The sequence below is a fragment of the Glandiceps talaboti genome, chromosome 5 (genome assembly GCF_964340395.1).
Source record: "Glandiceps talaboti chromosome 5, keGlaTala1.1, whole genome shotgun sequence".
NCBI lineage: Eukaryota > Metazoa > Hemichordata > Enteropneusta > Spengelidae > Glandiceps > Glandiceps talaboti.
Window position 1 is genome coordinate 7865001 of NC_135553.1, and position 18819 is coordinate 7883819.

At 36.3% G+C, this 18819-nt stretch overlaps 1 protein-coding gene across 1 annotated transcript in view; it reads left to right on the forward strand.

Moving 5' to 3' along the window:
• The first annotated feature begins 6452 nt into the window (after window positions 1-6452).
• LOC144435853 (speract receptor-like) overlaps window positions 6453-18819 on the forward strand; it is a 98504-nt gene continuing 86137 nt past the window's right edge. The window contains exon 1 of the mRNA XM_078124490.1: window positions 6453-7285. Coding sequence (XP_077980616.1) covers window positions 6887-7285 — 399 coding nt within the window. The 5' untranslated portion in view covers window positions 6453-6886. The remainder of the gene's footprint in view (window positions 7286-18819) is intronic.

Sequence of the window (18819 nt, forward strand, 5' to 3'; positions counted from 1 at the left end):
CGATCTATTTATATATATATATTTCTCTATAATCAATGATGTTTGGGAAAACATAATAATGTAAAATAAGTCTATTTCATTGACCTGTTCCTCTAACAGTTGGCTTCTGCAAAGTACATTATGATGTCGGACTATTGCCTGTCAAAATGAATAGTGTACATTTACTTAAAATAACCATGTTGTACACATCACTAATATTAAAGAAGGAGAACATCTCTGAAAAACAGTGTTTGGTTCTCTGCACCACCACCCCCTCCCCGTCTGCCCTTCACAATATCATAGGCAGCATAAGAAGCAGCGCTCTCCTGCAATAGTATGTATATGTAGTAGAAAAGGCTATGTCTCATGCATTGGTAGTACACATTAAAGGGGTCATACGCTGAGTTTATATATTCATAGGTATATTTTTTGCTACATGTTCAAAATGTATTCACAGTATCCTCCGTTACTGAAGCATGCTTAACCATCACTTGCAATTGAGTGACTAAACTCAAACCTGGTAGTATAAGATATAACTTACAAACGATTTGATGACCTAATTTATTATGCGCATGAAAAAATGTCGAGGAAATCCATAATATTCAATCAACTGTCAACTGTATTATTGTCATAGAATGCATTGCAACAACATGGAATGAAAATGTGATAAAGTCAGCTCGTGTCACTTCTCTTAAACTGTGTCAGTGTATGCAACTACGAGACCGTTGACAGAAATTGCATGCAAAGACAGTGGTACATATGAAATAATAATGTAATCATAAATGTCTGCATTAATAATAACGACATTCATTGATTACACAGTACATCTTATCATTCAACAGTCGTTCACATATAGATGTAGATGCATGTACATTGTGCGTAGGTGGTATAACGATATTACAATGGATCAGATATAGTTCTTTGCAATTAAAAATTTAAAAATAATCAAATCGGTAACAAAAATTTGACGTCAATACATTGTGGTTTCTACAAAACTTGGATACGGTTTATTCCCTGAATTGCATCTGACGCATGACAAACAAGTAATGATTACCAGCTGCATTGCGTAGTTTACATAGGAACACGTGGCACAGTTGTGACGGCTTGACTGGTACAGATTAGCAGGATCGTTTTGAGCTAGTGCACTCATTTTTTTTAAAAGTTAAGCCGACTGGCTTGCGTCACTGAGAAACAAAAACACAATCAATGGTTTGAAATTAATAACACTTGTCAAGAACGAGATGTTTCGTTCTATAATGTAATATAAAAAGTAAGGTTTGCATACAAGTAGAATTCCTCCGAGTCGTGACTTCGCAATAAACACACACTCTATACGGAAATGCTTCATGGACATTATCAAAAATTCACCACTTGATTTTAACCAATTTAGAACATTTGTACCAAGGGAGACATATGATAGTAAGAGTTATTGATTTCGGAATAGATCAAGCTGCTCCAGTTAAGGACTCATATATCGATCAATCATCATATATCGGTAGACTTTTCTATTTTCTCTACTAAAAAATTGTATCCATTCTGATTGATTCGGTTTATTCGTTTAGTCTCAACATATCCTTTATTTCATGTACTTACAAGAGAAACCTTAGGATATACATATAGTGTCTCGTAAGAGTGAATCTGCTTAGGTAGTAAAATACAGGAAAGCCACGTACACTGCGATTAAACGTCATATTTGTCGTTATGTTAATATTGAAAATTGTGCATGGTAAGTGCAATTTGGTTTAATTTGAGCAACAGTGAGTCGAGTCATTTTCATTCTTTTTCAGGATAATACTGTATGTGTGTTACTTGCAGCATGTGTAACGGCCTACTAGATACACAAACATTCATTGGCATCCCATGGATGTATAATTTGTTGACAAAGGATGATATAAAGTTGTCTGGGTCATTTATTAGCAAAGTTTACACTAAGACACCAAAGCAGTGTATAACATACTATCAATGACTAGTAGATCGCAGATCGATAATCCAGCTAATGAACAGATGACAGATATTGGGATTTAAGAAAACCTTACCTACTGCCCCTTGTTCGTTGACCTTAATACTAGGATAAATTGTTGTCGTATTTCAATGACGATACAATTTTGCGCTGAATGTGAATACTTTTCTCATCACATTTTTCAAGAATAGTGGAGACAATTCTTGTGTCTGGGGGTGGTGTGAGACCTTGATAGCAATATACGTCACGTAAATATAATCCTTGAATGCATATACATCTGTGCTCACAAATATTCCAACAGGGATTAAGGTCACAGGGCCATGTATGTTATAGTGAAATACAAATATGAGAGACAAACATTATAGTCCATGCTCCCTACAGATGCCGCCAACGGGAAGATTGGTGGTTTCATTAATTAAATGTTGTTTCTGAATCACCCTCTCCCAAAAGAAATTGATGAGTGGGTGTTTAGCTGTTCTTATGTGCCCTACCACTGATGTGAAGGATGTCTGCCCTTCCTCCCTCCAACTGGGTTTCACCTTGCCTGCCAGTCTACTGCCAAACCAATATTTTGAATGATTTACCCACTCCCACCAGGAACACGTCTGTGCTTTCACCATAATTCACCATGATGTGCGCTTCCCCCACCCCACAATAATTCTATATTTTACCCTCGTAATGTATCCGAGTCAAAATCAGGACTTCCCCATCACAATCCTTCCTTGTTAGAATTCCTTTCCCGCTAAAATTGCTCACCCACTGAAAAATCATGTAAGGGGAGCTTTTTGCAAGAACAGCTTTGTTTACAGCACCGGGTTCTTTACACTCAATAACAAGAATATACGTTCAGTAGAATCGAACGACATTCTGTATGTAGGCACTTTTCGGCACGCATCGTAAAAAAACAAACACCAATCAAAGAAAAAGGGTTTTGGTATACTTCAGATATCCAGATATTTCACAAATGGATACAAATAATATGAAATAGCTTGAGCTTATTAAGAGATCTGAAGTTCGTCTATAGTATGGCCTATCACAGTGACTTAGTTCAAGCATAGACGCAGTTCTAACAATATTCTAGTAATTAGAAGTTAAAAATCCGCCACTTGGGGGCGATGTTTATAACTCAGGCTGTATGAATATAAGTCAAGGTACAAACAACACTACATTGTCAAACATATACAGATGTTAATCCGTAAAAAATATCGTATGTTGCCATCAATCACTTGAATCGTACTCTTAGGGGGGGGGGGGGTGCATAGAATATACAGTTGGATAGGAAGGCCAGGGTGTAACAAAAGGATGTTTTGGGGGAGGATGGGGTGGGATTGGGCTTAAAACATGTGCTAATTCTGGACAGCTTTTGGACCGGGTCACCCAAACTGCTGTCTTTTGTCAGATCAATCAAACAATTCTGAATGATCACAGTTAGATTGTAAGGGTTTCTTTTATATTCTGTAGAATAAAATAAGTAAATTTCTCTAAAATGTACAAGAATACAATTATTGGACTTCTCCAGTAAGTTGTAAATCAACCGAGTCAAGTAATAGGCTACAACTCAGAATGTTCACATTATGGACTGAGTGAGTATAAGCTACTTTGACTCCTCTACATGTACACCAAACAATACACTGTTGGTGATTCTGGGTAAACCCGTCTAGCTATGAGCACTACTTCGACTCAATAACTTCAGAGAGTTGACTACAAAACGACTCGAGGAGGACCGTTGCGGCATATGCTATATCGCCCTCAAACGACAACATCAGAAACTAAATCTCCTTACATGACATACTTACAGGCTGGTAGCGTTAATTAGCAGCGAGAGCTATTGTTTAGTGTAATACGTATTCCCATAAGTGAATAAATATATATCACACGTCAGACTGTCTTTCTTTCTTAAACAGCAATGGTAATACATTGTTTAAATTCTTTCTTAAACAGCAATGGTAATACATTGTTTAAATTCACGCGGACCCTTCCGACCCCGGACCCTTCCAACTGAGGACCCTTCCAACCGCAGACCCTTCCAACCGAATTATTGTTCATTAACTTGTTTTCATCCGTGTAACACTACAGGACTAAAGTTACTGACAAGAGTCATGACAGTCTGTAAGAAACGACGTGCCATCCTATCATGATCTACTAACTGTTGTGGGGCATGGCTAAGGCTGAACAAAACAACTAACATTGGTTGTGAATCCAACAAAACATACATGTACGTACATAAGTCAAATCAATCTACAGCTATATACAAACCTTAGTTGTTTCCTATGGTCATGACAAGGGACAGATCAGTTCATTTGACGGGGAGGGGCGCAGGTGCGTGCGTGCGTGCGTGGGGGATTATTACATGACTGAACGTGGTAGACAGAAGACAACTGAGTTGAACGTAAATTAACTTCAAAGAATTGATAATTTTAGTACTTTTTTATTGGACGTCCAAACTATAGGGGTATATTCGGTTACTGCCAAGTACATCGTGTCTCTCCACCCTCAACGGCTTTGCTGTAAAAAAAAAAGGGGTTGAGAGATGTGTGAGAGTCATTGTGTCCCGACACGACCGTGGCGTACTTTACAGATACTTTAAGGGGTACAAGCATATGGTTTATACGTATTTGGGCGAAGCAAAAGTTACTCGCAGTACTGTACTTATTTACTGAAGATGCACATTTAGCTATCATTCACAAGTAACTGAACTCAAATCTGGTATTAAGATATAACCCACAACTATCAGATGACGTAATTTATCATACGCATAAAAAATGTTCAGCAAATCCCTGTTATGCACTCAACTGTTCTAACAATTAATGTCAGAAGACAATCGTATTGTTATAGAAGACATGCATCGACGTTGACATCATACTGGAATGTTGGTTTTATCTAAGTATATTGTCACTTGAGTAAAAAGCTTCTAAACTCATCCGCTGGTGCCACTTTAATTAACCTGGCAATGTGTGTGTGTTATGACATCTTCGATTTTACCATAGTAATTTTTTGTCATTTACTGCATTGTTTCGATGTACTACAACACGTTGTAATTTCGAAAGATTTATTTTAACGAAATTAATGAAAGAATTATCAATCCACCGTTTTCTCCTTTTTGGTTTTACAGATATGTTTAGGGTTTCTCGTCATAATGAAGGTTAAAGCCAAGTTACCCGGGTCTTATTTGAAGAATGGAACGTCCCTTCATTGACTCGTAAGAGCTTGTTCAAAAAGGAAATAGCTCAGTAGTTGATATATAAGTGATTTTTTGCAAATTTGGTTGGGTGACATGCCATGGGCATGACACAAACATGTTCGTGTCTATGATACAAACTGATACATTTGTTGTCAACCGACATATCACAATCCTTTCCTTCTTATGAAGTTATATTCTGTAGATTTGTGTGTGAGCACAAAACGTGATCTGACTAGTATAAGGTTGCGGACCTTTTATCGATTGTTTCTCATCAGATTAAATTGAGCCACATTCTAACTTGCCTCTGACAGTTTTTAATATCCACTCTTTATTGGACTGCAATCTTTCTTTAATGTTTCAATCACGGATACACAAAGAGGTGAATAGACGAGGGAAATAGGGAAACTTGCTTGAACGATTATTCTGTTTTAAATTTACCGTCATTATCAATGTCTCCGTGTTATATTTTCGTGCTTTCACCTGTATTGGACAGTACTAAATGATTTCATCTGTTTTAAAAAAGAAACTCTTGCTCTTTTCTCGTCAATAAAAAAATATCTCCAAAGTTCAGTCGTTTGTTGCGAAGATGTAATATGACCCAGAACATTGTTTACATAGTAGACTAAAGTTATGGCAGAGGGCGCCCTTCACTACGCTACAGTCGTTAACATATCACCATCATGGCCTGAAAAGAGTAATCTTTTATTAAATCTCTTTACAACGTTTCTGTCGACGAATTTTCTGTTGTTGTCATATCACAAAAGACGAAGCGACGAAAACAAACATACAGTATAATAAAGCGATGTTTAAAAAAACCTCTTCTTTAATAGAGGATTATTGTGTTTTATTTATTTCACCGAGTATTAAGTATATCTATAGCATGATCTTTTCACGTCACTTATTTTTAGCTAAATTATACTGCAATAGAACTAACCAAGCAGGACATCGGTAGCTACATACACATCTGCCGCGGTCGATTTACATATCAAATACGTCACATGGTTTGTCAAAACTCCCGACCCTTGTAATGAGCAAACCAGGTGAATTCTAAACAAACACAATGACTGATTTGTGTTATGTTTGATACACAATCTAGCGTCTCTTCTATCTGTCGGTATCCAACGGTCCCCAGTTACTATTGACGGTACCTTTAGAAAGGTATTGAATAGGCCTTATCAAACTCTTGACGGCAGACTAACCTTCATCTTTAGTATCGTCAGCTCTCCCATAGTAGAGTGGTCTCTTTTTTTTAAAACTGAAACTGATCTCCATTCACTGGTTTTCGCCAGGAAGCGCACAAAGCGATCTTTTGTAATGACATGTGTGCATATTCAGCTTGTCTATACTATTAATTCATGACGTGGAAAAATAATTATGTTTACGACACCGCCCAGGACAACCGTGAGTGAGCATTATTCGGGTCTAGGTGTGTGAAGCAAAATCGAATTACTCTATCGATCGTGAAAAACTTCAGTTCTACGGGTTGCCGCGAAGGGTTGATAGTTTGAGGTGTTTTTTTTTAGAATCACAGTTTATTAGTGTAGGGCGTATTGGGCCAGTGCGTGTCTTAATTTTTAGGACATTTCGTGCATAATTGAAAATAGTTGTTGCTGTACAGACCAAGTTTCCTTGCTTGCTCATCGGACGACTATAGGAATTATGTAAACCCGATCGAGTTTGGAGTTTGGGACCTCTCTGACGTCTAAGGACACACGGGGCCGGGAAACCTCTCGATTGCCGTGCTACCAAATCAACGCCTTCTCACCATGCAGTGGATAACCTCAATATCTACGGTTTGCGTTTTCTTCGCGCATTTAGTAGCGTGTCAAACGAACGGTACTATATCAGTGGGCTTCTTGAGTTATTTGTTTGGTACCAATGCGAGAGATTTCGTTGCAGGAGGTTTGATGTATGCGTTGGATGTAGTAAAAAATGATACCTCCTTATTACCAGGCTACGATTTTGATATAGTTGATACTCAAACTGGACAGCCATTCCTGGGTATTAGGCGCACCGAAGAAACTGCCTTAAAAGCGTACACAAGCATGGGAATTACGGAGGAACCTTGCAATGTGAATAGACCAATTGTGGTCTTTGGGCCTGAGCGTTACTGTACCATAGAGGCACAAGTTGCTGCTGCCTGGAACCAACCAATGATTTCATATGTAAGTAACATATACAACTTTTATTTGTGGTTTATTTTACTGCTCGGGCTTTGCCACTATAGTGCTATATATATCATGAAAGGGAAGTTAAGTAGGAATTTATAAGTCAACGATGTTGAGTGTTCCCTAAAGTGGGAATTATTGCGGTTAATGTATGTACTGCGTGACCACAGAATGCTTATACACACACAAACCGGGAAGTGTACATTGAAAACGGAGCTGTACACAAATCCAAATCTAAGTTACTCTTAGAATCAGCATTCAATTCAATCATAGTTTTATATCTGACTGACCATTACATTATAAAATGGAAATCGTATGCTAAACAATAACTAGACGCTTATTCAATCACAACGTTAATGAATCCTAACATATATGTACACAGATAACAAATAAATAGAAACATACATACATACATACATACATACATACATACATACATACATACATACATACATACATACATACATACATACATACGTACGTACGGACGTACGTACAGACAGACAGACAGACAGACAGACAGACAGACATACATACATACATACATACATACATACATACATACATACATACATACATACATACACACACACATACATACATGCATGCATACACACATGCATACACACATGCAAACATGCATGCATGAACGCACAGACAGACAGATAGACAGACAGACAGACAGACAGACAGACAGACAGACAGACAGACAGACAGACATGTCTGTGATACTCCGTCCTAGTCACTCGAGGTTATTCGGTAACTGGGAGTGCGGGGGAGGTGTTGGTAAACATTTATATTATGTGTTGAATACACTTGTAGTGCCTTAAGACATAAACCATTATTTTCATTTAGATATGCACATTTAAGATCCATGCCTATAATACCGAATGAACAATAATATTACATTTGTATTATTTTATTTTATTGTTCAGACTGTTGCTCTCTCTCTCTCCCTCACACACACACACACACACACACACACACACACACACACACACATACACGCGCGCGTGGCGTATCATGATAGTAGTTACTTATAATTAAACTTTTGAGGAGTAATTGCGACTGTCATAAATGCAAATCACTGTGCATCACTTGGTGTCCTTACAGGATACCAACCGTACTTCTATTCTTCAAATCAAATCAAATCAAATCAAATCAAACCAATCTGATGATCACATTCACATTAAATGTACATAATGAATCAATAGATAAAGTGTTTCCTTGCAATGCAGGTACATACAGAAACATCCATCCTGTTCCAGATCTTTGAACTGGTGAAGATGTCGGCAGGGTTTTATAATAATCTACGAGTAGCTAAAGGCGAAATAATGATTTCAATATACCCGGAGTTGAGTCATGATAACATATAGGCAATCTTCAACAGCCATTTCCCCCTTGCCTTTCCTCGCACAAATCACGCAGTTCCTTCCTTTAATGAATTTCTACAAAGTTCATTAACCTTCAGGCAACCAACTGCATAAGGATATTACCTAATGATATTGGAATATATGTAATTTTAATGATGGATAGCAAAGTAACTTTCTACTGTATATATGATTTTTTTTTCCGAGGGGCCGCGCGGATGAAAAGAGAAGAGAGGTATTTGGACAACAATCATATACATTGCCAACGATGCAAATGATTTGTACTTTATCCGTGGTTTTAATTTATAACACTATTATCGACACTATCTCGTTTTTCTTCGACTGCTCTACGTGTCCAAATCATCCCATGACAACAACAATAAGTCAACGGGGGTTTCACAAAGACTTACAGACTGCCTATATCGTATTTCACGAGCATGACAATAGACGGCCTCGAGGATAAGTTTTCTGAAACCTCTTTACGCGTTATATATGATTGTTTCTCGACCACATTCTTCTCGAATTCAAGAACAGTCTTCATGGTTTCTCCTATCATCCGTGCAATGCTAGTTTGGTTAAAGCACATTAGCCATAATTTCTCATGTAATTGCCCTCTTCTCTCGTAAACCGTAACTAATGATACCCGTATCTAGTAAAGCTAAACAATATAAGTACGTCGTCAAGCTTAAAGCAAAAAGCGTTACACTCATACAAGTGGAAAGGGTCACGTTTCCTTTGGCGACGGTTGAAATCGGTGTCACCCTGGGAGTGGTGGTGTCTTTAAAGTACTTGCCCCAAAGCGGTTATTGTTAGAAGAAAAAAAAACTAACAATAGCTGTCCTTAAAATTTCTGAAGAGGATACCCCGTCATAGAAATCAGTTTGGACAACACACAAAAAAGGTATGATAGCAGATGACAATGGATAGCGTTTTCCCTTGGAGGCATCTTGTGTACGAGATCTAACCTTTACAACGCAAGCCTTGTACAAAGACACAGGAAAGATCACACATTTGTCGATATGCTAAAAGACATCGCTTTATCTCTTCTTTTAAAAATATAAAATGAGGGAAACATAATTTTAAACGCACCGTGCCCTTTCTAGAGCTAATTTAATAATTTGGCAAAAGGCACTTCAGTGTATAGAGTAGCTTTCACTTTTAAAATATGCAGTGGCATATATTCAATATTAGTGTTAGGTTCTGGTGTAGACTTTCGGGTTTTTGTCGTCATAGTCTGTTGTTTTGTGTATTTCCATATTTCTGTGTTTCCGATTGATATCGTAAGCGAGGGCGGTATGGTCTCAGCAGAGAAGTCAAAAATATATGTGCCAATGGCTTTGCTGCTGGCAACTTTAATTATGTCACATGTTACCTAATCTAATACAGAAACTCAATACATTGAAATGACCTTAGATTTCACCCCGTTAATCAAGTAATTTTCCTACAAACCACTCTACAAATAGGCTTTTTGGACTTAATCAGCTCCAAATGAGTATCGATAATTATTTTAGAGATTTGGTGACCTCAGGTGACTCTAATCTGTTCTGCTGTGTTGAGAACACGAAAGCAAAGTCCAATATTACACAATAGAAACCAGATAATATAACTTGAAACAGAACGTTTGTAGGCTTCATAAAAACCTTAAGTTACCAATATTGTTACATTTTATCGCCTGCTTGACAAAAATCTTACCGACATTGCTATGTTTTATCGTCTGGTTCTACAAAAATCTCACATTGGTACATGTGTATCGTCTGACTTGACAAAAAGCTTACTAACATTGCTACATTTCATCGTCTGAGTCAACATTCTATAGTCTGACTTGACAAATATCTTACCAATATTGCTACATTTTATCGGCAGGCTCGACAACAATCTAATACTATTAAACATGGTTTCATTTTATTTTATGAGTCGACAAAAATCTTACTGTCATTGCTACATTGTATCTTCTGGCGAAAAATCTAGTACCATATTTACATGATAATCCTTTAGCAGTGTTTGATAGTAAGATTTCGGATCGATCAAATGATGTGTGTATATAGGACGCCTTTTGTTGAGGCGGAGGATAAAAAGTAGCAATGTTGTTTTTGGTACGGTTTTCGAAGAGTCCCTTTTCAGCTTACCTCGTATATTATACCATGTAACCTTGATAGGTGAATAACATACATGTAGGCGTTTCTTTTGCGTGTGTAAACACCTCATATCAGCATAGAATCTTGTGTGAAACGGCCTTGTCTTTGAACGTTCAGCACCTGTTTATAATGTTATTGGCATCGTCCTTATTGCAACCTTTGACAGACTGAGTTTGACCTTGCCTTGATCAAGAAAATCTTCTGAATATTTGTTTTCTTTACCGTCTGTTAACCTCACTAAGCTGCACTTTTGTAGAGATTGTCGATATATTTTGTATTATCAGATTTTTAAAATACTGTAACAATTTTGTACCGAAAATACGCAGTAACTGCCTTAATTTACATATGTATGTGAACTATGCCCAAACGTCCATTTAAGGAAAATTAAGATTTCTCTCAGTTTCCTAAATTACATTAACTTCCTCAACGAAAATTGAATAATGTAAATTGAGCCTTTGTGTTTGATAATAACCATAGTTACTGTCAGTCGTGGAATCAACTTCCGTAACCATTCGTCACATTTGAATTCCACACGCAGAGGTCTTAGCTAATTGATACGCCAGGAAATGTTGGTGAACGGTTATCGGATTCGAGTCACAGTCGTAAATTGTCGTACAAACGTACACAACCTTTATGTTTAGATCGATCTATCACGAACCACACGGTAGTTGTAATAATTCATCTTATCGAAAATTAATTTTTTATTAATTTATCTCTTGATTTGGGGTGAATTACAACTAGCAGCACGGTGATCAGTCGCATGTTGTGTGATTGATGAGTGTGTCTTTAAACTATGTCTTTTGGCCAATCTATACACATACACAGGACTGGTATACATTGCATATCAACATCTGTGTAGCAACCCAACAATTACACAAATGTGTATGTACATGTATATATATATATATATATATATATATATATATATATATATATATATATATATATATATATATATATATATATATATATATGTATATATACATATGTATATATACATATGCATATATACATATGTATATATGTATGTGTGTGTGTGTGTGTGTGTGTGTGTGTGTGTGTGTGTGTGTGTGTGTGAAGGAAAAAGTAATAAACAATGAAAACATTTAATGTATTCTTGTCTATGTAAATATGTAAATATTTGCATAGGCTAGAATACATTGATTTTTCATTGTTTATTTGTTTATTTGTCCATCCCACAGTCTGACAGACTAATTGTATTAACTGTACACCTCTCCACCCCAACCCCCCCCCTCTCTCTCTCTCTCTCTCTCTCTCTCTCTCTCTCTCTCTCTCTCTCTCTCTCTCTCTCTCTCTCTCTCTCTCTCTCTCTCTCTCTCATTTCCGACAATTTCAACTTTACATTTTGATTGACTTTGCACTGGTAATGAATTGCAGATATAATTACTTGTGCTTACAGTAAACCCCTCTACTAGTATTTAATAAAACGAACATTCCTATTGGGAATATTAGTCTTTTGACTGAGATAAAAGCCGACTTGTAGTCAAGGTACATAATACCCCCCTCTATTCTTCCATTGAAGTCACAATATTGTCATTTTATCGTTACATCTGTCAGCTGTAGTTTAGCAATATTATTTTACATTGATTTTGCACCATGTGCTGCATTGGCTAATCATGAGATTTAAACAGTACAAACCTCTTCGCTCTAAAGGTAGACCTTTGTCACAGAGAGTAGCGAGTTGTAGACAATAACATCCAATTAACTGTATTTCATTCCGTGGTGAACAACCATAACACGGCTCAGATATTTGCCGGCTCGAGCTCTCTGTTTAGATTTATTGATGCGATTTTTATTCATGCGTTCATTAAATAGTATTGGTTATGACAAAAACATGTCTGTTTGTTTAATTACTCCAGGGAAACGTAATTGGTATGTTCGTTATTGAGCAATACAGAATGAAAATTCATTCTCTACACTGTTCTCGGTTATTTTGTTGCACGGGAATGTGTTCTTGTTTTTACCATTCTGCAAATTGTGAGTTGTGCAATTACTTCCGTCCAAACATGTACGTCCGTGAAGCAAAATTCGAACTGAAGCACTGAGCCTCTTGAAAACAGCAGCCTTATCATTGAAACGAATGTGCCAAAACTCATAAAATTCCTGTTCAAAAGAAACGCTTTCGAACTCATGAGTATCTAATTTACATATTGTTATCCATAAATTAGATTGTCGCTGTATGAAATTGCAGTGTTGGCGACAAGCGTATATTACGAAGAGTGATATATTGATAACGGTCTATATCGAGCTGATTACACAATTATAAATTTTAAGATGAGAGGTCAAATTTGGCGTAAGGTTTTACTGAGAAGAAGAATTTTACTGCGTTTCTCTTTCCACCAAGATTCATCGACTTGCAATTAAATATTTCATTAAAACGGCCATATGGATGAAGATTGGGTATTTATTTTGGTATTTGAATTCATAAATTTTAAACAATTTTTTTTTTTGAAATTGAAAAATCAATGTGAAAGGAAATTAATTCAAATGCGTGTTGTAACTCAGTGTAGTGCACAAACCTAAACAATGTGTAAACAGTTTCTTATATTGCATGTACAATGAAAGCGTCGATTGTACACATTTTTAATGATCCACTGCAATTTATAGAGTTACAAACACGAACTTGGCATATATGTTGTTTCACATTGATTTTTCAATTAGGAATAATGATAAAATAGTTTCATAAATTAAAACTCCAAAATAAATTCCCAATCATCATCCATATGGCCACTTTAATGTTTTTCAAGGCATTACCGTGGACACGTGAGGGGAATAATTCATAATTGATTTTAACACATATATACAAGCGTGGAATGGGTGTGTTAGACATTGTACCTTTATTACACTCAATACTTATTTTTTACTATTATTGCTACATTTCAACGTCTGACTCAACTACCAATAAACGCTTCATGTTATCATCTGGCTCGACAGAAATCTTACTAGTATTGCTACATTTTTCGTTTTGCTGGACAAATCTCTCTGTTGGTGAGAGCCAATCGATAAACTATAGCACCGTTAGAAAGATTTTTATCGCGACAGACAACGTTTTGTTTCGGGTTTCGTGATTTAATTGTAGTTGTGGGTTACATGTACATCCATTACATTCATGTATTGTATACACAGGTGTGATTGATATCACTGGTATCATGTTCTTACTGTCATCGCTGTTGTTTTTGCGACATCGGTGCTAGATTGCCAAAATGAAATAAGTTGGAGTGATTTGAAATACGATAATGTTTTGTATTGAAAGATTTCCATATTACTTCTTATATTAATTTCCACTTGAATTTAAATCTGAACTTCTGTGGCAAGATACCCCGTGCTGATGGTACATTTGTACATGCATGTGCAGAAAGGTGTGATCAAGTTGCCAACAATTCATTGAGCAATAATTACTGTCGAACATAAACAGCTATAGAGGATACTTAGTGAAGTACCTACCTCCCGTAATGCGGAGCAGTTCGCCAAGTCAGCCGGTTGTACTCTCTCGAAAAAAACCCCAAAGAGGTGCTTCCTCAAGGCTTGGAGTTCAGTAACTGATAGTCATGCTATTTCTAAACTATTCAAATTTTCAAAACAATCCAGCTGCATTGAATATCCACCAAAATTTCAATAACTAATTTTAAATAATTTTTTCTCACAAAATTCCAACTAAATCCATCAATACTTCTGAAAACATTCGTCCATCTCCCTCGGTGGTAATAAAAAGAACATTGCCCAGTTATCAGTTTTTGAGTTGACCCATTTGGTTTTATGTTTCTTACTATCATTGATTTAAACCTAACTATGATTGCTTGAGTTCTCACAGTAATCAATATTAATATGTATAAATCATATCAAAAACATGTTACATAGTAGGTCACGGTAGCGTTGGAGAATCACAAGGGATTCGGTCTAAATATGGTGCTTTGTTTACAACAAACAAACAAACAAACAAACAAACAAACAACAAACAAACAAACAAACAAACAGAAACAAGTCAATGGAAAACATCAAAAGATACGTTTGTTCTTCATGTATGTGATCACTCACAAACACTCATACATACATACATACATACATACATACATACATACATACATACATACATACATACATAAAAACACAGTGTACCACACCAATGACATGTTAACATCAATTGTTCTATACAACGACTTGTAAAATAGCTTCTTCCTTTGTGTGAATTGTTCCTCCGTTATCTACCAATCCACGGAATGTGTTTTCAAATCGTTAAATGCTTTCGACTTTTAAGTCAGGTGAGTAAAGGTGCAGCGTAGCTGGGGGAATCTTAGTGTGATTTCGTAATTGATATATAATAGTTGGTTGTGTTCTTCATGTATGTTTGCAGGTTTCTTATACACATGTATATACAGTTATACGTCTTTAGTTGTCTATGGCCATGTTGATTGTTCCATGTAAAACAACACAATGAATAGATATGCTCACATTATCTTTTATTTTTGTGTGGTACAAATAGAGAGGAAACGTCCTGAAGTCATCATCATCGTCATCATCATCATCATCATCACCATAGTATACGTTATATGTTGTAGGTCAAACACTTGTTTATAGTTTTATTGATTGTTTAAGAGTGAATTAACCCAGTGCATATTTTCCTGTGCGACGGTATTGGTAGTGGTACACAGAATAATCATAGAGAAGAAGCTTTGCCTGTCCAGTCTTGACTTGAAAGAGTTTATGATGGGCGCATTTACTAAATTATAAGGCAAGCTATTCCTTGGCAGAAAGCCTATTTGAGAAAAAAAATGACGTTGAATTTCCACAGAGTGTGTCTTTAGTCACGGTTTCTTTAATTTATGAGGTGTAAGGCGAACTAATCAAAGACAAGCACATATCTTAACAGACAGACAGACAGACAGACAGACAGACAGACAGACCCAATTAACAAGTCAAACAACTTCATAGATTGTGACAAACAAACGGGCTTCATGAAAAAAAATATTCTGGTTTGACATTGGTGTACTAATTGCAATACAAACTCTCTAGTACGTAACATGTCTTCGTACTTTTACACACATATGTTGAGTTTTACATAGCGAAGAATGTACTAATTCAATATTCAGGACTCTTGTGACCTTGAGACTTATAATGTCTACGTACAGGTCAGCTGGGAGATATCAAGACAAACACTGATGCTTTACAAGTCTGTCTGATCAGACTTTTTAAATGTCTCTGGGTTTGTTTAGGGATGACAAGAATGCATCCTTTCATTACTATCTGGAAATGAAATGGCCATAGACATAGGTGTTTTATTGTAAGAAGTGAACTTATTGTGCTTTCTCGGTACAGTTATTTTGTTGGTTGCTAGGCATTGCTAAATCCTTTTCAATACTAGGATTCAATTGTATTACAAGTATGTCTTGCATTATGGTCTTGGGAGACACGGTGCTGCATTATTTTCCAAAAGGCCCTGAACAGCCTGGTTACCTGTAGCAACTAGAGCTGCGTATACACAACTTTGATGACGACCTTGAATATTGGTAATACTTCCTAATGAAATAGAAAATAATGAAATAAGAAATATTCCTTTGGGCGACGATAATTGCCAATTAAGCAACAATTTATAACTATACTCGCAAAATCAAAGTTTACATTATGTGTTCATATTCAGAGTAAGCAGCGTGTCACATTTTCACTCTCGTATAGTTCGTTGAAAATTGTGTTGTTTTTTCTCTTCTGGAAGGGTTTCCTTATTTAACTTCTTTCAACGAAAGACCAAACATCATATGTCGCTGGATAATAGATATGTAAACATGTCTGTTCAAGTTTTCTTCAATGCAAATGTATATGTTACATCTAGTATTTACACAGATCTATTAGTTGAGAAAACAGTGTCCAAGGTTCCATCACCCTGAGCATTGAACATATCCGATCAGAGGCCGGTCCTTTATAACAATCACATCATTGTTAATCACAAATTATTCAAAGCGGTTGCAGTTTTAACAATATACCTATTGTGATCTTAAAGTTGCGTGAATGAAAACAAACTTGCATTTCATGTTTGTTTACCGAATATATGAAGGATTCGTTTCAGTGTTAGCTATGTGTTGTTCACAGTTTTACACAGTTACAATGACGCGTACACTTTTTGTGATTCACGTCAAACATTTGACCTTCCGTTAGCGATCTTTCTTCCCGTTTACTCCTTGTGTACTTAACTCACCAAATAATATTGCTAGATGCTTGATGAGTAGCGGTAAATTATGAAAAGTACATTTCAGTTTTTAAACAAAACTATTGAAAAGATTTTTTTTATATATATATAAAACACATGTACATATTTTAAATACATTAGGGAAATTCATCTAGAAAAGAAATCCCGACTATCTTTTGGAATAAGGATGTGTTGTTGTTATATACTTTGAGAAAGAACGTTGAAGGTGACAAGGCAAAACTTTTCTACCAGATCATTTTTTTTATCGTCATGCATCTTAAGCTTGCTAATTTTGATTCGTATATACTGTATTGGACACACAAACACATTGTATATATATTCTACCTTACACACATTATTATACATACATACATACACACACACACACATACATACATACATACATACATACATACATACATACATACATACATACATACATACAGACAGACAGACAGACAGACAGACAGACAGACAGACAGACAGACATTGCATATAGCTCTCTAATTCTGTATATTGTGATGTGGGCATTTGTGAAGCGTACACCATTCTCTTTAAGGTGCGCAATACGGTATATCTCTGACCTTTTACTTCCCACCATTTTGTTACGACCTAGAACCTATGTTTCTCCTAAATGTACTTGTACATGTTATTTCCGACTCCTGTCATGTTGATATGTGAACAGTAGATTTAAGACTATTTTATCAATGTCCAACTCATTTGCGAAATAGAAGTACAAATGGATGTTTGACAGGTTCCAAATGTAGCAAGTGGACGTGTGATTTACTCTAGCTAACGACTAGTATGCTGTTAAGCATAAATACCGAATGATCTAATTTAGACTAAGCTGAAATAATTCACGTTGTATAACCTTGTTGTACTAACGACAACCGTAGACTCATGATGGTCGTATTAGGCACATAGAGAATATTTCACTCGCAGACATGGTTTATTTGGTGTCGACATACAGTTTCGAATAAACCGTCGTCCCAGACATTGTGTTGGTTGTTTGGGATAACACAACAGACTGTGGAGAGTAACCTTGTTTGATTATCACGTTCGTGAAACACTGTTGTAGTTACATTCATATATGCTATTACTTCGGACTCAATGAATAGGTAGACCATACTCATCACTGAGCGGTGTTGTCAAATAGCAGAATGTTGTTGAATTATAATGATGTTGCGTAGACTGTACTTTCCGATCTTGGTTGTATATTTATATGTGTTAAATTGTAACTATATTGTTATTTTTGGTTATGTACATGTAAGTTGTTGTACTAGCTAAAGTATAGCCAGCTAGTGATCAACTATCTCCCATGATAATCGATTCAATTGATTATGTACACCGTGACGCAGACGCCGATTCTGTTTATACAGTATCCGTTAAACGACTAGTCGACAGGTAATTCAGCTAATTTGAAGGAGTGATCTGTTCCACTAAAGGCCCGGTACATTTTAAACAGGCAAACGAAAAAAAAACAGTAAAACTTACAGTTTCTGCCATCTGACATTTAGGTCGTGTAATAATTTTTCGAACACATGCTCTGAAGGTTCCTGTGTCAAACCATGCGTATTTCACAAATAATTGCCGTGTTACATACAATATGCGATGTTTCTATTTAGTATTCAATATAGCAGTTTCGGCTACAGGTGTCTTTGAAAATGTCTTAGCTTATTCAAAGACAGATCGGGGGATAATTGAAAAATTATGAGGTGGCAGCAGTCGGCAATTGGAAATCTACAAATAAAATTATAACACAGTGAGCGGTTGACAGGTTGATGTATGTTATTTATGTTACAGCAGTTGGGTGTTCATTACACCGTC